At 42.5% G+C, this 22,547-nt stretch overlaps 1 protein-coding gene across 1 annotated transcript; it reads left to right on the forward strand.

Annotated features, from left to right (window-relative positions):
• Nucleotides 1-2,476: 2,476 nt before the first annotated feature.
• On the forward strand, nt 2,477-21,687 carry DOLPP1 (dolichyldiphosphatase 1). Its single transcript, XM_024193001.2, has 8 exons — nt 2,477-2,568; nt 10,894-10,994; nt 15,162-15,246; nt 15,525-15,624; nt 16,608-16,706; nt 18,102-18,230; nt 18,887-18,976; nt 19,669-21,687. The coding sequence occupies exons 1-8, from the start codon at nt 2,493-2,495 to the stop codon at nt 19,703-19,705; spliced, it is 717 nt and encodes a 238-aa protein (XP_024048769.1). The 5' UTR covers nt 2,477-2,492; the 3' UTR covers nt 19,706-21,687.
• The last annotated feature ends 860 nt before the right edge of the window (nt 21,688-22,547 follow it).

Below are 22,547 nucleotides of genomic sequence, written 5' to 3' on the forward strand. Positions count from 1 at the left end.
GGAATGGGCCACATCCACCCTGATTGAATTGGCCTTGTTAGCACTGACCCCCCACTTGGTAAGGCAACTCCCATCTTTTCATGTGCTGTATATTTATACCTGCCTATTGTATTTTTCACTCCATGCATCTGATGAAGTGGGTTATAGCCCACGAAAGCTTATGACCAAATAAATGTGTTAGTCTCTAAGGTGCCACAAGGACTCCTTGTTGTTTTTGCTGATACAGACTAACATGGCTACCCCTCTGAAATATGGAAGAGAAAGAGATCCCCATGTTTATTTTCACTTAGTGACCAAATATACATTTCGAAGACCAAAGGCAAAAACCATAGTGCAGGGGTCGGCAACGTTCAGCACGCGGCTCGCCAGGGTAAGCACCCTGGCGGGCCGGGCCAGTTTTATTTACCTGCTGACGCGGCAGGTTCGGCCGGACGCGGCCCCCACTGGCCGCAGTTCGCCGTCCCGGGCCAATGGGGGCGGCGAGAAGCGGCGCGGGCAAGCGATGTGCTGGCCGCAGCTTCTCACTGCCCCCATTGGCCCGGGACAGTGAACCGCGGCCAGTGGGGGCCGCGATCGGCCGAACCTGCCGCGTCAGCAGGTAAATAAAACTGGCCCGGCCCACCAGGGTGCTTACCCTGGTGAGCCACGTGCCGAACGTTGCCGACCCCTGCCATAGTGCCGTAACCCACAGTGCTACCTAGCCCCCATTCTATTTGCAACAAAAGTTTTATACCACTCAAACTGCCGAGAAGGCAGCAGCACCGTATTCTCTGGTAAAGTGCAATACTAAATCCCTTACTGCTCACATTTCCTTTTTTAGTGCCACTCAGGAAACTATCATCGTTACCTGCAAAGCTATAAAGTAGATGTGGATGTAATTATAGTCCACTGTGTCTGATCATAAAGAGGAATTCCGTATTCTCCATGTTGCCAAATACTGATAAAAAGGGTAGTTTCAGTACATGTAGGAATTTGTCAATCAACATCTTTCTGCAGAAAAATAAATAATAGATAAATTAAAATCACCCCGCAGTCTGAGTGGCATATTTCAACTCTAACTACTTGTTCCCACTGACACATACCTCCCACACTTCTAGTCTGCCCTACTTGCTGCTAGCAGACTCTTGTTTCAAAGGGTGGTTCCTTGGCATGGTATTAATTCATGAGTTTCCACAGCAGTTTTGTGTGTGTGACTGTACTCGCAGATCAGAATGAAACTGTGCAGCACAACACCATGGCTGCTCTCATATTCACTCCCCAGGTTTCCCAGCAGCACTATCTTCATCAATCTTCCCCACAAGTAAGGGCTGGTTGTGACCCTTCACTTATGGGTAGCCTCCACCACTTGCAAGCCATGAGTTGTAGAAGCTACCACAGCTTCCCCCTAAAGCAACTAATTTTCTTCTCTACTCGTCTCCGACATCGTATTTTGGGCAGTGGAGGAAGGGGTAATGTATGTCCCAATTCTCCAACCTCTTTTCTGACAGTGAAAACAGACACTCATTCCCCAATTAACCCAGCTTCCTTTTCTGGGCCTAGAGAGGGAAGGTAACATTTGCCATAGTTTCCCTAGCTCTCGATTTTGACAGTAGGGCAAGAGGCCTCAGTTCCCCCTTCTCTTTTTTTCAGGTTGAGGGAGAGAAAACTCACAGCCCCATTTCCTTCTGTTGTCTCCCCATTTTTTGGCAACAGGACCACCCAGGGAAGCAAGCCAGAGCCCTTTGCCCCTACATCCATTATCTGCCAACAGGACCAGTGAAGGAGGCAACTCATGGGTTCATTCCCTCAGGTCCCATTTTCTATCAATGGAACTGGGGGTGAGTTAACTCTGGTCCTGGTCCCCCAACCCGTGTTTCTGTCAGTGAGCCTGGGGGTGAATTAACTCTGGTCCTAGTCCCCCATTTCCTATCAGTGGGGCAGGGGCTGAGGTAAATGCCCCTATTCCCCCATTTTCTGTCAACAGGACTACTGGGTGAGGTAATTCTGGGCCTCACTTGCACTCACAGCTCATAAGGCTGCTCTTTGAGAACCACCCCCATTGAGTGAAATGCTTTTGCCCTACTTGGATTGGGGGAGGGGCGAGGAAGCCATTTTAACTCAAAATTGCCAGCTTGCCCCTCTCACCCCTTAGACCCCTTATCCACCACCCATTCAAACATCTGATTGGCTAAGAATGAGACCAAGGCCACCTGCTGATTGGCTAATCTGCATAATTTTGTTCACCAATGATAAAACATTATAACCCCCGCCTTTATCCTGATTGGGACTATAGCTACCTGTGTCTCGCTTGGATTGGACAGCATTGCGAGCCTCTCATTGGCTATCTCGCTCCCCGGATTGGATTTTTAATTAGATTTTTGTTGATTGGTTGGCGCCTCACCTGCCGCGCCTAGCCATTGGTAATTCAGATTTATCTCCCCCGCCCATTGGCCGCTCCGCCCCTTGCGTGCGCTCCGATTGGCTGTGGCGGCCCGGCCCGGTATCCGGGTAAGATGGCCGCAGTCGGAGAGTGCTCGCTCCCTGCTCCCTGGCGGCCGGTCTCCCTCACCCATGTCGAGTATCTTGCAGGTAAAGCTCGCTTGAATACCTCTACAGCCTCCTCCGTGGTCCCGGTTCCACGAGAGTGGGCAGCTCTCAGCTCAGGGGGAATGGGGTCCCAGCGCCGGGGTGGCAGCTGCCAAATAGTGAGCCATTGACCAACAGCTCAGGGCCGGAGGGAAGCGCATGCGCACTGGTGCCGCGGGACTTACTACCAGATTGTGATCCCTGTGTGTGCTCCATATTGCGCATGTGCTTATCCCAGGCTCTGGACTTCTAGCTTCAGGGGCTGCTGAGTGCATGGAGGTGACGGGGTCCCAGGGGACCTGCCTCAGCCCCACTGCAGCAGGCTCCTGGGGATCATGGCGTGTCACTGCCTTGAGGTGTGTCACCATGTCACCCCTCCACATTGCTGCCTTGTCTTGCCATCTCTCATTACAGTGGCTTCTTGTTATTCTTCGTTATGATGTCACTGCCATGTGCTAACACCAAGGGTGCACCTCTCCTCTCACAACAGGAGGTTGCAGCATCACTTCACAGGTTTAAAAATTTTATTAAGATGATGTTAAAAATAAATTGTGAACAGAGTTTGAGCATAGAAGTTTCTGGTTATCAGGGAATAACATACAGATTATCGAGGGTGCAAAGTTTGGTTTAAGGTAAAGTGGCATGAGGAATACATAATCTGCAATATCCCCGATTGGGGGTAAAAGGTTGATGGGTCAAAGTACAGACATTGAGATATGAGGGTATGAAGTTCAGAAAGTGGCTATGTTCGGGTGTGGATAATAATGAGTGGATATGATGATGAGGATGGACTGACCCTCATTTGGTGAGATTTAATGTTTAGGGAGTTTATGGTTCCAGTTCATTACTACTGTGTCATGACATCACTGTGTCACCCTTCTCCCTTGCTGTCTTGTTGTGTTCTGAGCTGCCATGGTGTAGAGTTGTCTTAGTGGCACAGAGATGCTGGGATGCAAGTTGTCTCCACATTATGTTGCCATCTCACAACGTGGTGCCCATGTCACCTTGCATTGCTGTGTTGCAGCATTGAACCGTCCTATCCCCATGATGTTGTAGTGACTTGTTCTTGTGGTGTCCCGATGAAATGCTGTCATGACTGAGAGCATTGTTGTTTTGTGGTGCTGCAGTGATGTTGGCCTGGTCCTGAAATAGTTTTCAGGATTATTTTTAGTGGGTTCTGGGTAGGCAGGACTGTGTAAGCAGACTGTGTTTTTTGGAGGTGTTGAACTTTGGTCCGATCATGATAGCATTCCCTGGTTGGAGATGTGCAGATTACAACCTCTGGGCTCCCTGCATGGAAACTTTTATGGGGCTTGATTTGGGGACTTGAGTAGTACTTAGAAGGGCAGGTGTCAAAGTCCCTTTAACAGCTGTTAACCTTGCAGGACAGATTCTTTCCCAGCTGTTGCATCATTGTGATTCAGTGAGATCCCATATTGTCTTTTATCAGGGGGTAGCCGTGTTAGTCTGTATCCACACAAACAAGGAGTCCGATGCCACCGGACTCCATATTGTCTTTTGACATTGCATGCTCACAGTCCAGCCTATTTTGTGTTGTGTTATGATACTAGTTCTCTCCAGCTAGCAAGGGCCGGTTGGGTTGGTACTTTGAAGTTCTCTAAACAGCACCTCTGGTGTTGTTGGGGTTTATTTATTTATTTATGTTTGGTGACAGAGTGTTAGCTTGCATGACCTGGTGAAATTCCAATGTTAGTAATTATATTCTTCCCTAAAATTCTTCCTGAAGACCCAATGGTCTGATGCACTGTGGCAGTGGTCCTTAAAATCTCTCATTTCAGGAGACCCTTAATGTGGCTGGAGACCTGCTGCCATCCTGTCATTCAGTTGCCAAAAAATGATGCTCCCTGGTTTTGAATTCCAGTCCAGAGTTTCCAGAGGGAACTTTTTGACCAAACAGCCTTTCTCTATCCCTGGTGTAGCTGCTCCATGTCTTTGTTGAGTGTTCCTTTGGTGTAATTCCGGAGTGATCATTTACCGCATTACATCTAATTTGGAGAAGTAGCAAACACACGGTGACAGAAGAAAACTGCAAAGAGGCCTGGAGAGATAGGAGCAGTGGTGGCTGCAAGCACCAGTCAAAGAATTATTACTAATAAATGTAAAATCCGGCATGCAGGAAGGAGAAATAAACATCACAGAAACATAATGGTGGGACATAACTCAGCAGCTATTCCTATTGTATTAAAGCAGATCTTTTTTCAAGCTTGTCTTAATACTGTCCCAATATCACTTTCATGTATAGTCCTGGAACCTTAAAATTCTATCTGTCCTGTTAAGGGATTTCTTGTCTTCAGGGGTGAATTCCACTAGAGAAACATTAAGTTCCTGGTATGTGTGCATGTAAGTGTAACCCACACGCCTTCTGGGTGTGGTGTTCTGTCCCATCTAGTGGCATCGAGACCACTTAGAGAGAGAGAGAGAGAAAGAGATTGAGTCAGCTCTACAGCCTTAGCTAACAGCCAGATGGCTTTTAGCTCATGCAGTAGAGGCTCATGCACTAAGCTCCAGAGGTCCCAGGTTTGATGCTGACGACCAGGGTCTGTTGGTATTAGATAAGCATATGAGCATGTTTTTCTTCGGGACAACTGGGATTTGTAAGGATCTCTGACTTCTCATTTCTTTAAGAAAAATGAAGGGAGGTGTTTGTAAGAGGCTCTGTTTTGAGAAATTGACCTTGGTATAGAAAGATGTGGCACAGCAACAACTCCTGTTCCTAAAGAAATATGGAGAATTTTGCTAGTTTCTTTGCGTAGTACCCTTTTAAAAATTCATAGACTTTGAGAAGCTAAACATGTTTAGGTGGTGCTGGGCACTAACAAAATTAGTATGTATAATTAAATGAGGCATATAAGCAAAGGGTTCTGCATGTGTACACACATTTAAAAATATAGGTGTACTTGTGGCACCTTAGAGACTAACAAATTTATTAGAGCATAAGCTTTCGTGGGCTACAACCCACTTCTTCGGATGCATATTTGTTAGTCTCTAAGGTGCCACAAGTACTCCTGTTCTTTTTGCGGATACAGACTAACACGGCTGCTACTCTGAAACCTGTCATTTAAAAATATAGTTGTTTAGCACTTAGTTGTTGCTACTTAACTAACTGACTGTATGTTCTATAAGAATATTTTTTCTTCCACTGTTCTTTATTGTGACTTCTGCTGGGACTGTAGCTGTTCAGAGCCAATGCGTCTCATATCTTAGTGCTTTAAGCTTGGTTTTCCAGCAGAAATGTATCATGCTGTGATGTGAACCTTGTCATGCCACAGCATCACATCATCCTCAAAGATAGCTTGAGACTGTTCTTAATGTCCTGCAAGTTGTACTGGCAGGATATGGACAGTCCTATGAAAATCAGTGTAGAAAGTATTGATGGAGTGGAAAGCATTCATATCATGTAACCGATGTGTCTGTGGTTGCTTCTTTTTCCGCAAGTTTGTGCGATAAACAGCGCTGCCACAAATAGACATTCAATAGGAAACAGTGGTGATGGCGGTAAAACAAGACCCCGTGATAGGATGTGGTAACAGTGCCATTAATTCATATTTTCACGTTACATTCAGGTTATGCTAAAGTGGTAAACCTCACATCTTTCCAGTCAGTGCCAAAGGGATGCTGGGTAAAAATCATACTTTAAAATAAATATATAAATATAGCCAAAGGCTAATATAGAAAATCTAATGTGCTTTTCACCATGACTGCGGCTTCATCAATTTGCATTTTGGATAACTTAAAATAAAGTAGTCAGTTTCATCTTTTGGTTCTTGAGCCCAAAATGCTCTAGGGAATGTTTGAATTAAAATAAAACTTAATATTGAATTTTTTGTTTTTCATGGAATCGTTCTTCTTATCAACCTTACTCCGTCCCCTTTAAGCTATTAGAGGTTTGGGGAGTGGGGAAAGTCAAAAATAGTTGCATAGTCTTGTTTTTAAACCAGGTCCATGGAAGCACGTCATTTTTTAGCTGCTTATTAATTTTTCCCTAGGAATAAACTTCTGTAAGAATAGATAATATATTATCTACTTGTGCCACTTCTAAAACTTGAAAACATTATGATATAAACATAGTTGGCCTTGTTTTCTCAGATTCCCCTTCTGCCCCCAATGCATTATCCATCGAAGATTTAAAGCCCTTTCCGCCGTTGGATCAGAGCTGCACTAGCTACAACCATCTACTAAACTAGTGAGTACATTATTGCTAGCAGGTTTCTAGCATGGTTTGCTTGACCAGTGTGGACTGGCAGGGTCTCTCTTTCCTGAGAGCCAGGCCAGAAACAATCACTCACAGTCAACACATCACTACTTAGGTACCTATCCACCTACATAGTCTACTCTGTAATATGGCTTTAGAATATGGCTCTGCTAGAACCCTGCTGGTATTAATAGTGTTTAATATATGATTATAGATAGCACTGCTCTGTTCCAAGTAGAGCTGTCGATTAATCGCAGTTAACTCACGCAATTAACTCAAAAAAATAATCACGATTAAAAAATTTAATTGCAGTTTTAATCACACTGTTAAACAATAGAATACCAATTGAAATTTATTAAATATTTTTGATGTTTTTCTACATTTTCAAATATATTGATTTCAATTACAACACAGAAAACAGTGTACAGTGCTCACTTTATATTACTTTTGATTACGAATATTTGCACTGTAAAAATGACAAAAGAAATAGTATTTTTCGGTTCACCTCATACTAGTACTGTAGTGCAATCTCTTTAGCATGAAAGTGCAACTTACAAACGTAGATTTATTTTTTTGTTACATAACTGCACTAAATAACAAAACAATGTAAAACTTTTTAGAGCCTACAAGTCCACTCAGTCCTACTTCTTGTTCAGCCAAACGCTAAGAGAAACAAGTTTGTTTACATTTACAGGAGATAATGCTGCCCGCTTCTTATTTACAATGTCACCTGAAAGCGAGAACAGGCGTTTGCATGGCACTTTTGTTGCCAGCATTGCAAGGTATTTACGAGCCAGATATACTAAACATTCATATGCCTCTTCATGCTTCAACCACCATTCCAGAGGACATGCTTCCATGCTGCTGATGCTTGTTTAAAAAAAAAATGTGTTAATTAAATTTGTGACTGAACTCCTTGGAGGAGAATTGTGTCTCCTGATCCATGGTTTTACCCACATTCTGTCATATATTTTGTGTTATGGTAGTCTCGGATGACGACCCAGCATATGTTGTTTGATTTAAGAACACTTTCACTGCAAATTTGACAAAACACAAAGAATGTTCCAATATCAGATTTCTAAAGATAGCTATAGCACTCGACCCAAGGTTTAAGAATCTGACATGCCTTCCAAAATCTGAGAGGGATGAGGCGTGGAGCATGCTTTCAGAAGTCTTAAAAGAGCAACACTCCGATGCAAAAACTACAGAACCCGAACCACCAAAAAAGAAAATCAACCTTCTGCTGGTGGCATCTGACTCAGATAATGAAAATAAACATGGGTTGGTCCACACTGCTTTAGATTGTTATCGAGCAGAATCCATCATCAGCATGGATGTATGTCCTCTGGAATAGTGGTTGAAGCATGAAGGGACATATGAATCTTTAGTGCATCTGGCACGTAAATATCTTGCGATGCCAGCTACAACAATGCCATGCAAATGCCTGTTCTAACTTTCAGGTGACATTGTAAACAAGAAGTGGGCAGCAGTATCTCCTGGCAAATGTAAAAAAAACTTGTTTGAGTGTTTGGCTGAACAAGAAGTAGGACTGAGTAGACTTGTAGGCTCTAAAATTTTACACTGTTTTATTTTTTGAATGCAGTTTTTTTGTACATAATTCTACATTTGTAAGTTCAACTTTCATCATAAAGAGATTGTACTACAGTATTTGTATTAAGTGAATTGAAAAATACTATTTATTTTGTTTTTTACAGTGCAAATATTTGTAATAAAAATAAATATAAAGTGAGCACTGTACACTTTGTATTCTGTGTTGTAATTGAAATCAATTTGTTTGAAAATGTAGAAAACATCCAAAAATATTTTTTAAAAAATGGTATTCTAGTATTGTTTAACAGCACGATTAAGCACAATTAATTTTTTTTAATCGCTTGACAGCCCTAGTTCCAAGTGCTGAACAAGTTTTTCAAACAGTATTCAGTTTACCGGAGTAAATGATTCCTGTTATACATTTATACAGCATTCTGTGCTTGAGGCTCTGGTTCATGGATTTTGGCCTCAGGTTCTTCCGCAGGTCACCAGCCATTGCTGACTAGTTGACTTGCCGTATTGGTTCTACTATGTGATATTGGTGGAATCTTTGTTATGATCTCTGTAGTTCTACTTTGTATTCAGTGTGACTTTATCTAAGACCAACTGCTTGTAAAGATATTCTTACACCATCTGTGGGAGAAATATAGTCCCTCCTGAGAAAACAAAGTAAAAATTGTCTGCAATTTATTTATTTTTTAAATTAATTTTACAGTATTTTAGTCTAACCAAATTTCAAAATGTGTATATATACTACAGATTAACAAAGTGAATGCTTTGATAAACAATGATCCCTGAACTTGAGACCATCTCTAATAGATAATCCTTGAATTGAGACTACTTGAAAGCATACCCAAGACTTCAGTACAATTTTGGTTGTCCAGTAGTCTAAAATTCTCAAGGCTTCTGATGTTAACAGTCACTTAAGGTGGAGTTCTTCTTGCATTTATGTGGTTCTTGATCAATATTTAGACGTAAGGAGCCTGATTCTCTGTTTTCTGGCATCTTGTGATGTCACTTACACCTTGTGGTGTCACTTACACCCAGTGCAAAGTGGGCATACAACATTACCATTCGGATCTGGTAGCATTTGAAACCCACTTTGCATTGATGTTAATGACTGCGCAAGGTCATTGAGCCAAAGATCTATTAAGGGACCCCAGGTTAAATCAAAACAAAAAAGCTTTTTAGGGCTCTTCTGCAATTAACTCCAAGTTCCCATTGGTTTTGCAGAATGAAACTCTTCAGCCCATTCTCTTGGTGTTGATGCTCTTGGTGCTTCCCAGTTGTAAGTGACACAGAGCCAGCCATGGGAAGGGAGTATGCACCGTGTGTGTGAGGTGACTGAACAACCATCTGGCAATACACCCAGCAATGTGAACTTTGTAACAGTGAGAATACTTTTGTTCAGGGATTGAAGTTAAAGTTCATCACGTCAAATGCTGTTTAGTTCAAAATGAGGCAACTTGTGTGTTTTGGGGAAAACGTTCTGTATTATACAATAGAAGGAAGTGAAATTGATTTAGGAAGGAATCAGGTATTTAGTCATGCAGAAATATCCTCTCTTCTTAACGGGTAGGCAGGAGGGATCAGGTGCTTTGTGATGGGGATTGATCCTTCTGTGGCCATGTGGTGAGATAGGAAGGATCTTGCTGTCTTTTGGAGATTAGCATAGAATGGCTTTGACCCTCTCTTGATTCAGTTGATACCAGGGTAGCGTTTTTAGTGTCCTCCTTTAAAAATATCTCCAGTGTAGCAAAGCCTTTTGGGATGTCTTTTCCCCTGTGAGTTTCATATTGAATCTGCAATGATGACTGGCATCTTCAAATGATGCTGCTGATTTATGTATCTTTTACAATATCTTCTATTAAAAATAAATGGAAAAACTCCTCTTGTGGTGAGAAGCTGATCTTGGAGCAAAATGACTTTGGCAATTTCCTGTTTGCTTTGAGCCTATGCTTACCTTTTCCAAAAGAGTTTGTGGGGACCATTTGTTCTTTTAAGTGAACAAATAGATTTGGTGCTTTGGCAGTAGGCAAGGGGTGATTTGGACTGAGTCATATAGCGTGTACCATGTATTGCCATTTTTCACCTCTGACATTTGTCTACCCCTGATCCGTTCTATCCGAAGCCATTACAGATGGCTCTTGAGACACTTTTTATTTTCTTCTGTGAGATTCTGTAATGCAGCTTCCCAACTCTAGCTGTGGGAGGCTGTCTAGGTGGGAAACTACTCAGCCTCTCAATACATGTTGTAAGCTGGCAGACAGAAATTGCTGTTGAATTATGCTAGGCTCATTTCATTTCCCTCTCGTCCCAATCCTGAAGCTAATAACTACCACTCTTCTTGCTCTTCAGCACCTTCAGTCCCTGCTAGCACTTGGGATGAAATGCTGAGTCCAAGGAAGGGATCCTGGGTCTGCCATATAATGCTAGGCCATTGATCTGGTGAACTCACACCTTTGCTGTCAATGAGCTCTGAAGCACTAGCAAACGGCAGTCTCTATGGTTGGCAAGCACACACACAATGCAGGCTGATTTGTTTCTCTCGTTTGCTTCCTCAGGTGATTTCTCTGGTCAGCTCTTAGCCTACTTGAGTCTCTGTCCAATTTTCATCATAGTCGGCTTTGTTACACTCATCATATTCAAGAGAGAGCTTCATACGGTGAGTCTTCCTCTTTCCACCCCAGGGACTTCACATGGCAGGAGACGCGAGAAGGGAGGCGAGGGCAGGAGAGATTTGCCATTACAGAGCTACCATAACAAATGTGACCTCTTTGCCTAGAGGAAATCACAATTAATTGTGATACTCTTGAATTACTGTCAGGCCTTAGTTCACTGCCCTGTCTTGCCCTATAATGTCCCATCCCTGAATTCCTGGACCAGGACATGCCATACATTTCAGTGACAGTTGCAAATTTTCTGCCTCTCTTTGTGAGAAACTAAAGTGGGACTTTAATACCATTATTATTTCTGTCTTGTGCTGTGATCCCATGAGATCTTGGGCTAAGCAGGGTCATGCAGGATGAATGGGAGATACAGGAATAGGAAGAATACCCCATATGCTGCAGGAGATGGTATTTGTAATTCTGTGGGATGCACTTTCCCCTCTGGAAGGGTTGTGCTGATGGAGGTGCTGTCTTTTGGATGAGATGTAAACATGGGTCCTGATCACTTGTGGTCATTGATACTTTTTGTAAAATGAGGAGGTATTAACAGTAGTATACTGGCTGAACTTCAGTCTGGATAATTATGTTCGGCCTCTCTAAATTGTCCCTCTGGTGTCAGGTGAATACAATATTCTTCACTTCTTCTGAGTTGTTTGTCATGTTGCCATGTTCTGTTAGACGTCTGTCTAAGATTGGCTGCATTTTGATGGAGGATAAAGTGATTCTTGTATTTGTTTTATTTTTGTCCCCGAGAGGTTGTAAAGCTTTATTACCTAATGTTTAAGTGATTTTATTTTTCAGATTATTTTCTAAATGGGTTTCCCCATGTCATTGTCTTGGTGCTGTATGTTTGCATTAATCTGTGAAGATCACTGATGCTGATGCCAGTTTCAATAAGTGGCAGCTTTGCCTGTCATCTTAGTCGTTAAGGGTCAGATTTTCGGGAGTGTGAGCGCCCACAAGTCTATCTGGTGTTGTAAGTATTCAGGACCTCTGGAAATCAGGCTGTGTGTGCCTGCAAGGCCCATTTCATCTCTGTGTGTGAAACAGCAGGAGCAGGAGTGACTCCTACTTCTCTCCTGACCAGAAGCTAGTCTTTTCACGATACAGCATGAATCTCTGCTATTTGTCCTGACAAGTAGCTAGGATGATCCGGGATGGCTGAATACATTCCATACAAGGGATTACAAGCCATTCATAATATTTGCTTTTTGTAAACAGACAGGTGAAATGGAGTCAGTAATAGGATTATGACATCAGGTTTCTGATATTGCTATGTTTATATAAAGCAACACTGTCATGGGAACTGAATGGCTCAGGGGATTGGTAATGAAACCTCTAGGTTACTAGTGTGATTGCTGCCCAAGGAAGTAGTTTCTGAAAGTCGTAACAATCTAAAGGCTTCTTGGAAGCCTACGTGACCTGAATTGGTAATTCCAGTCCAATTTCTAATGGGCAGTTTTCTTTATCATAGGAAAAAAATCAAATTAGGCACAAATTTTAGCTCCCCATTTTAGCAATCAGCAGAAATACTGCAAATAGAATAGGTCATAAAGACTGAAACCTTCTTTCATTTCTAGAGGTGATACCTGCTGAAGATTGTGTCACTTTGGCAGGGGGCATGCATGGCGGGGGGGAGCTTGCACTGCTACTGCTTGTGTTGTATCTGCTCTGTAAATAGAAGACAGTTTTAGGACTGTGAATCCAGCTTCCTTAAACCCTAAATTCACTTATCTTTATATGGTGCCTTTCACCCCAGAAGATCCCTTAAATAAATAAATAAACAAACACAAACACACACACACACGCACACTCTTATTTTACAATCTCTCTCTCTCTCTCTCTCTCTCTCTCTCTACATAGAGAGAGCTTGTAAGGTAAGTGTTTTGGGACCTTCTGGGGGAGAGAGAGAGAGAGAGAGATATATAGCGTGGGATATATTGTATAATGTGTATATAATAAGTGTGTGTGTGTATAGCTATAGATATAGATATAGATAGATAGTGTTTGTATATAATACAGTAAAGATCATAGAGATGGAAAAGGCTTGTTGCATCCATTCCCTTTGTAGGGGAGGTTATGGTGCCTTGATAGATGAAGCACCAGGTATTAAACTGCCACTGCCCTTGACCTGTACATACATGTTACAGTTTAACATTCTTTTAAGATTTTTTTTTTTTTTTTTTTTTTTTTTTTTTTTACAGTTGCGAGGTAAAGCATTCAAAAATAAGATTTCTCCATGAAATCTTTGTGGTGGACTTCCTATCATAATAAATACAATCCCCTTGTGCATGCAAAGTCAGGAATAGACCGAGCTGTACTGGGCCTAGTGGAGGCCTGAAACACAGAATAACATCTTTTTTTCCTCTTCTTGCAACTCTCTGCCTCATTCACTATCTCTCCTGTGCAGTGAATGAGGCAGGGATCCTCTAAAACAAACAGTATGTGAAGACGTAATTAAAGACCGTATCATAAAGTATATGAACGAGGAGGCTGAATTAAGGTTGCATAAACAACCTTAATTTTGGCATTTCCTAGTGTTGATTTTGCAGCCTGTGAAGTGCAAAGAATTATAAGCACCAGGTAATAGATCTGAGACAAAACTAATGCTGTCCTGGTGGTGCCCAGAACACCTTCCTCCAATGGTAAAAGTAACTTGAATCGTAATGGGGAGCTCTTGCTGCACCAGCCAATGAGGAATGGGTGCTGTGAAGGAATGCTGCTTCTCTAAACTGGGGAAGGCATCTCCTCCTCTCACTCAGTCCAGAGGGGCAGTGGGCAGATGCCTCATTGTCCTCTGTCCAGAGCTCTAGCTCTGCCTGGGAGCGTTCAGTTCAGTTACCATGTTAAAAAAGCTCTGTAGGGCTGTAGTATGCTGAGTGCAGATGGGATGTTCAAGAGATTGTAGCAGCAAATCGCTACCATTCTCTATTGATCTTGTGAAAATGGCAAAGCCCGGAGGCTTATAATTCATCAACATATCGGTAGATTTTCATAGAAAAAGCAAAAGGTACCTCTCGGAGTCCAGGACCATTCCCTGGCAGATCTCGTCTTCCTGCTCTAAACATGGAAGTGCTAGAGCTCGTCAGAGAAACAGTTAATTGAGCCAAAGTTAACATGTTTTTTTCCTACCTTTCTCCCCCAATCTCATTCTCTGAGAACAAGCCTGAAGGGCCAACGTTCAGCAAAGTTATAAGCAACTGAAAACGGGCTAGTAATAAAAGTGTAAGCAACTAAGCGAGTGTTAATGTTAATGCTGATTACTAATTCTACCTATAGAAAGGAGCCACCATTGGGTTGGAATGTGACAGCTCTTCGGCAGCACACAGTATATTGACCCACAGTTTAGCTCAGGAAGTGAAAAATCCCATAACTATTTGAAACTGGAGGAGGAATTTAGGGAGACAGAATACGATTACGCATATTGGAATTTGGCCCGGATGCTAGGTCTAAGAGAGGGAAGGAGTATTCTGGACTACAGAGTGAAATTGATACTATGTTTTTATAATCTGGCCAGGTCCAGAACGTGCCTTGCCTTTAAAGATGTTAGAAATCTGTGGGGAACAGGTTCAGGATGATAATTATTTTCTGTAAGTTGTTCACTGAAGAGAAAAATAAAATAAAAAGCTGCCCTTTTAAGCAGAGCATATCAACAGCATCATATGTGCTCCCTCTGTTGGCCTGCAGCAAACAGCTGAAGACGTATTGTCAATTTAAAATCTAGGCAATTTAAAAAAAAAAAAAAAAAAAATTCCAGCTATGACACTACTCTTGGAGTCCCTCTGCCAATATTTTCTATTTTTTTTAATTATTATTTATTTATTATTCTCTCTTCTGTTGCTCTGTGAAAGACTCCCACAAACAGGGGAAACTGAATATATACAAAGTGCTATCAAATGCACAAAGTAAATAGACTGAAAAAATTCTTTCTAATCTCTTTTGTTTAGAGTAATCTCGAGTGTTACTTGTAACTGTAGTAGTTTAAAAAAAAAAAAAAAAAAAGTCAGAGAAAGTGTGGTTTTGTTTTGTTTTAAGTTGACTGTGTCCCTTTAAGGAAAATTCGTCGCAAAGGTTTGATGAGATGCATCACCATTGAGGTGACACAGTGGGAAGCTGAGGGATGGATGCAGGGTCATAGGCTGACACAATTGTCTCTTTCACAGATATCTTTCTTAGGGGGGCTGGCATTCAATGAAGGAGTGAACTGGCTAATAAAGAATATTATCCGTGAGCCACGGCCCTGTGAAGGCAAGTATGGCCTGGTGGCTTGGGGGAAAGAGCGGGTACATGAGTTCTCTTTGAACTGTGGTGACGATAATTGGGTTGAAGGGTGGTTTTGTCTCAGGTCTGGTATGTTGTGTTTGCACGTTCATATGGGGGTTGGGAAGAGACGCTTACGGTGCAGCTGATCAGAGAAATGTATTGTAATTTCACACACGCACCCCAACACTGTGGCCTGGCTGGATCTTTGAAGTGTTCAGGCTACTGCTCTGTATTGAGCATACTGTTTCTTTTTCTCTTCCCAGAAGCCCATTCAACGGTGACTACAAAATACGGGATGCCATCCAGTCACTCTCAGTTCATGTGGTTTTTCTCTGTTTACTCGTTCCTGTTTCTTTATTTAAGGTGAAGCTTCTTCATTAGGTTTTGGCTGTTTTACACTTTTGACCTCTGGGGGCATTTGGAATGGGTGGCTACCTTCTGGTGGCATGCCTTTCCTTCTGTTCAGTTGATTCCTGTAGGTAGAGCTGAATTCCAGGACCTGTGCAATCTGTTTTGGGGTGGGGTGGGATTCCCTCTGGAGTGAGTTCATCCCAGATTGAATATAGGACTATGGGCTCTGCTGCTGTGAGAATGTTGATTAGGGAGGGGAAGGGAAGGTGGCCCCTGATGCCATCGCTCCCAGTAGCATGAGTCCATCGGAATATGGCTGTGCTGACGCAGTCTCTTTTAATCATGCTGAATTCTGAGACTGCCCAAATCCATGTTGGAATGCAATTGGGGAAGTAGGAAGGAGGAGAGAGAGAGAGAAGAGCTATCTTCTCATGAAGCTATTCTCCCTTGTACTAGTGAGTTTGTTCCTGCTGCCCTCTCGCATGACCCATTCCTGGTTTGTCTCTGCTGCCTGGTGCTAGGCTTGCATTCTCTGGTGTAGGACTCCTCTTCTGAAGTCCTCATTGCTCAGCTGTGGCTACCTCCTGCAGCTCTATAATATGGAGGAGCAGACGAGAGACCAGAAAACCCTTCTATACTGTAGCCAAGCACAAGTGGGCAGCTATAAGGAGATCTGAGGCATGCTGGTTGCATATGCACTCTGTGCGCCTCCCACACCAGACATAATAGTACCATGGGCACATGGGCTCCCTTTGTAGTGATCTCCATTAACACCTGGACACTGGGGTCGGGCTTTCTCACTTGCATCCTCTTGGCAGCAGTTGGATACATCAGCACTGGAGTGTTAAGAGGTTATCCATGACATCAGTGAGGGCTATGGCTTCCTTAGGTCACTGTAATTTGGAGGGGTGGGATATAGGGACTGTTCCGCTCCCTATCACCATCTCTTTTCCACTGCACTAATGGCTTTCCCCCCATCTCTTTCTTTTTTCCAGAATGCACCAAACAAACAATGCCAGGTTTCTGGATTTATTGTGGCGACATGTCCTGTCCATCTGCCTTGTCACAGTGGCCTTTCTAGTCTCATATAGTAGGTATGGAGCAGCCATTTGTCTTATTCCTTTGTACTAACCCTTGGCCTTGTGGTTTTTGGCAGCACTTTATCCTCATCCATTTGTGGTTCAGTTCCTGATAACTGTACCAGAAATACCAGGGGCTGAGGGAGTCCTGTATTGCCAGGGACTCTTCAGAATGGGAGCTCTTTCTTTTTCGCTGGATTTTTTTTCCTGGTCTAGTTATGTCCCTCAATAGTCACCTCAAAAATTGCAGTCCAATGGGTGGTTATAAGCTTATATGATTGCACTTGGGCCCCATGGCTGCAAACCCAACTATGTGCAGGCTGGATCATTCCAAAGAGAGTTGGTCATAGACAGGGAGGGACTTGCATCGAGACCTGCATCTCTGTCTTCACACATGGATCTGCAAAACTGAAGACTAGTGCTTCCCTCCCCATTTTCTCTAGCCTCCATGTCCAGGATATGGACAGAGTAATTTTGTCTGCCTCATCCCTTTTCTGCACTAATCCATAAAAGCATTGAGCTAGGTCATGGACCAGTATCTTCTGCAGCATGTGAAGCATTTAGTATTGACTGAAATGACTTCTTGTAGAGTCAGTCTAAATGTAGTCACAATTGTTTGGCTTCCATCATCTTGCAGTATGAACAGACTTAGTCTGTGTGAGTAGTGTCTATGTGCCAGGATAATCTAATAAATCATTACTACTGTGACCACTACCAGCTAAAAAGCGGTATGCTGTCTGCAGCAATGGAGCCTTCATACTCAAATTCAGCAGATCAGCAAAAACCATGACAAAACAAGTTCCCTTCACACTATATATTCTCAAAAGCAATGGGGAGTCCGGGGGCACCTTAAAGACAAACAGATTTATTTGGGCATAAGCTTTCATGGGTAAAAAACCCACTTCTTCAGATGCATGGAGTGAAAATTACTATATATTCTGAAAGCCTTTAAATCCGGGCTTCGGAGAGTTACTGAAGGATTTGCGGCTGGCTCTGGAAAACTCTCTCCTGGGACCAACAGCAACAGGCCCCCCAGCCAGTCTGAACTCCTACTGTGGGAAACACGTAGACAGCTTCTTAGGTATTGGGCTTCTCAGATTTAGGAGTATTCCTAAACAGAAATTTATGTACACAGAAGGGTCTAAGTTGTTTCCTGATTATCCATTAGAGGATGGGGGGAAGCCTCAGCATGGGAGGATGGGCTGCATGATCTCTCAAGGTCCCTTCCAGGCCTACATTTTTATGATTCAATATCTTTTAAATAGGTGCCACTTGGCTGTTTCACATCTGGAAGATAACCTTGCTCTGGCCTTTACAGGGGCCTGTAAAACGCTGTAACCAACTGTGTGATGCCCTTATTTTGTCTGAAATCCTGTCTCTGGTCATTTTCCTTTCTTGTTTCATCTGCAGGGTCTATCTGCTCTACCACACCTGGAGCCAGGTCTTATACGGAGGTGTTGCAGGAAGCATCATGGCCATAGCCTGGTTTGCATTCACTCAGGAGATCTTAACTCCTTTGTTCCCAAGGATAGCTGCATGGTAAAAACCTTTTATGCTATTCTGTGTTATGTTTTAATCCCCCAAGGCCTCACCCTCCTGCAGAACCAGATACTTGTCCAGCACTGTATGCCTCAAGTTTACTCTGTGTACCACGAAAGGGGCCACAACAGTGTTTACCTCTTGAAATGTGCTGAACCTACTGGTAGTTGGAGCAGCATGACACCCTTGCAAGGGAGTAAAGTCTTAGTCAACCTTCACAGGGATAGAGAATTCATACCATATGGGTAAGAAAACCAATCATGGGATACTTCAGTCCGTGAAACCAAATGATTGTTATGATGATCTATAGGAATGCAAACCCCCATGTAAAGGGGTTTAAACTGTGCACAGTTTCCCAATGGTCTAGAGGTTAGAGCAGGGGACTGGGAATAGCGTCTCCTAGATTCCGTCCCTGCTCTGCTTACTGACTCCCTGTGTGACCATGAGCAAATCATTTAACTTACTTGTGCCACCATTTCTCCATCTGTAAAATGGGGATAATACTTCCCTACCTCTTGGGGGAGGAGGAATTGTGAGGCATAATTGTTCATAAAGTACTTTGAGATCCTTGAAAGAAAGGTGCTTATCAGAATTAGGAAAGAAAATGTTTTAATTCTCTCGCCCTCTTTTTCTCCCCCAAACCTTGTTAATTTTAGGCCAGCTTCAGAGTTCTTTTTAATCAGAGATACCAGCCTCATTCCCAACATCCTGTGGTTTGAATACACAGTCACCAGAGCAGAGGCAAGGTAAGCAGGATGGTAGGAGGTTCTGCACACAGGGAGGTGTATCTAAGCTGTTACATGCACCAATAGGGTAATGGTTTATTTACCTGTATCAGTTGTGATTTTATTTATATATGAAAATTAAAGTAGCTGATGTGGGTAGCTTTTATGGACAGGGTAGTATAGAGTGTGAAAAGAGGCAAAATTGTGGGTTGACTTTAATAGAGTGTATGGTTAAAATATAATCAGTATGAAACTGGAAAAAGTGATAAACAAGTACAAATGATTCCAAACACACAGCCATAGGGGACTGCAGCAGTAGGGGAGAAACCAAATGTTGCAACCCGTGTTGTAAAGGGTCTCTCTGGATGCAGTAAAGTGTATAACTTGAGTGGTAAGTCTCCATTTTGTGCTGTGTGAGGTGAATTTGGTATTCCATAAAAAGGGAGTCACAATAGGGTAGCCACTGTGTAACCACGTCTGGTCTCTCACATACACCCCTTTGCTAATGCACTTCGGTTGTGACCTACAGATCCTCTGGTTATTCCAGACCTGAGCCTGTAAAAAGCAGGAATGACTACTCTCTTGACATTGGATGTGGTGGTCTGGTCTATCCAGCTCATTTTATTCCTCCCACCTCTTTATCCATTGAGTGTGCTATGATGCCTGGTGATGGAGATCTCCCTCACTCTGCCACCTCTATGTTCTCATTGCAGAAACAGACAGCGCAAGCTAGGTACGAAGCTCCAGTGACTCAAGACATGGGAACAGAATGCAGGACTTAATGGAGAAGGACAAGAGTAGAGACCTGTACAGACCTGGGAGCAGCAAGGAGTCTTCACAGATGGACCAAAGGAACAGGCAGGGACCATACTCAAAGCCTGGAGGCCTTTGCTCTGGCTTTTGCAGCTAGCTGGATGCTCCCTGATGCATGTGGGACCGTGAAGGAGCAGAACCTCATTTATAACACAAATGCACATTGCCAGTTGGAATGTACCATCGTGTATGAGTCGCGGGAAGGGGAGAAAATACCTGATGGCTTGTTTGGGGGAGGGAGAATCAAAAAAAAAAATCATATTTCTGTGACTTTTTTTGCAGCATGAAATATACACACTATTTTATTTATTTTTTTTAATTGAACTATTATTTTCGGGGTGGGTGATGCATTGATTGTGTGTTTGGAAGAAGACAAAACCAAAATTAGGTCTTGCCTAATTTAGCGTTTTGAATTTGTGGGGGAGGTAGGGTGGCTTAGGCAGGAGGGGAAGAGGTATTTCTTTCCTTTCTGCAACAGTTGGGAGAGCAAAATCAATTCCTGCTGCACTTTGTAAGGATATAAAGAAACTACTAAAGATTTGCTTTTAAACACTAGTGACATTCCTGTGCGCAAGCCTGCACGGATACCACTGGGGGCGAGGAGGGGGTTAAAACACAGAGGAAAACCTAAAATATACTAATTTTTTTTTCTTCACTGCTGCTCCTGTTGTGTAATTAGCCAGGTTGTTTTACCCGGGCCCTCTTCTTTTTAGGTGTCAATAACTTGGTATACACATTACAACTATCCCTCCACTCCCTCTTCCTTTTGTACTTTTATGACCCCAGAGCTGCTGAGATCTCTACAGTTTCTGTTGCTGAACTTAAGCCAGACTCTGTTATTGATTAAGGACACCATTAAGTTTAAATAACTGCTAGTTAAGGCACAACTCCATGCTTTTAAGGATTACCCCAAAGTCATTAAAAAAAGCTTTTACTGGTATTAAAAGTTTGTATGATCAGTCTCTGCCCTAAACCCTCTTTCTGATAATGAATCTTTCCATTGAGCTTTTCAGCCATCAGTAAACTTTTTATAAAAATAAAGAGGTGATGAGTGCTGATGCCTGGCTTTAGCACTGCATGAATTACTTTTGGAGAGCCCAGTTAGATTCAAACACAGGTTACTGCTGAAATGAGGCAGTATGTTTTAACCCTGGCAAACATTTCCGTGGGTCATGCTGATTTGTTTTGACTTCTGCAGTAGTCAAGACTATTGCAAAAGTCTGCACCGGCTCCCTAGAATGCATAACTCCTAAGGGATCTTTCCCTTACTCTGTAAGGACTTTCATTTCTCCTTCCTTTTTCATTTTGACTGTTTTTCAAGTGATGAACTTCCTTAGTCTGGAGTTCTGGACAGTAAGTTCTGCTGCTAGATGCTTGGGTACCATTCCCCTGTGATAGGATATCTGACAGCCTCTTTGACCCTGCAAGTACTTAGATCCTCTGCAATAGGCTGGTAAATATTTTAAGAAGACTATACTAACAGTGAGTCAGCAGTGCATCCTGAATGTACTTCATGGCTGTGCACAGACTGTTCCATTGCACTTTTTAGCCTGTAATCAAGACATTACAATGAAGTTCAGCAACAAGGTGGAGAGACTCGCAGTGCAATTGGCTTGAAGTTTTGTAACAGGGGAAGGCCAGGGCAAGTACAGCTACCAAGCTGGGTCAAAGAGGAGGACATTAGCATCTGTCTGATACTGTCACCTGTACAGAGGGATAGTGACTATGCATACCCATCTATGTCTTACTGCATGTTTTACTAGCTTCCATTAAAAAGCTACTGAAGCTTCATAAAAAAACTCATTGGTATGTATTGATGCAAGATGTGATTTTGCTCATATCTGATCATCTCTGTATTTTTCTGCCATCTTAATTTAAAAACAGCATTTTAAAGATTTCATCTGCTCCTCTTGCCATGATCCGTGTGTGTGTGTGTGTGTGATATGAATTGGTTGTTATAGCACCTATTCTACCCTAATCCTGGAATTTGGCCTAGGAAGAAAGAGTCCTTTTATTTTAATGTAGTGATTAAGAATGAAAACCTTTTAACACATACTTGTTCTAAACTGAATATATCTTTCTCTGTAGCAGCAGTTTTTTTTAATTTTTTTTTTAAACTAAGGATTAGGGGAATTTTAGTCTATTACAATAAATTTCTTGAATTTAGCACTCATTGGAGTGATCTAATATGAACTCTCCACACTGAGATTTCTAGTGCATTTGCACATAAAACAATAGCACTTTTATTTCTCATAAAAGCACTTTGGCTGGGCTAATCTCCCTCTCTTTTGAGCTGTGGGCTGTGACTTTAATAGGCATTAGCTCAGGCCCATAACCATTTCATTAAAATAGGCCACAGGGGGAGGTGAGAGAGAGGGAAAAGGAAGTGCGAGTAGCTAAGTTAGCTAGGTAATAGGGTAGTGTAGTAATGAGTTAGGCACCAGTGTGGAATGCAGTACTAATTGGTTCTTTATCTTCTAACCGCCAAGTAAATAAAATTTACCACCATTCTTCTCCCTCACTTAAAAAAAAAAAAAAATGGAGGAGGGGGGGCAGTTGAGTCATTTTCCCAAAGATGAGGCAAAAAATGTAAATTGCTTCAAATGTAATTAACACATCCCTCACCTCTTCCAGGGAGCCTGTCATCCTAGAGAAGTGGAAAAGTCACCTTAAAAACTACATTTACTTTATTTTCTAATGATTAACATACTGTGTGGCTATGGCAGTTTGTCTACAGTGACAGTGCATTAAACCCTACAACTTCATAGCACCATCAAGC

Source organism: Terrapene carolina, unplaced genomic scaffold (assembly GCF_002925995.2).
Source record: "Terrapene carolina triunguis isolate 2854851 unplaced genomic scaffold, T_m_triunguis-2.0 Scaffold238, whole genome shotgun sequence".
Lineage (NCBI taxonomy): Eukaryota > Metazoa > Chordata > Testudines > Emydidae > Terrapene > Terrapene triunguis.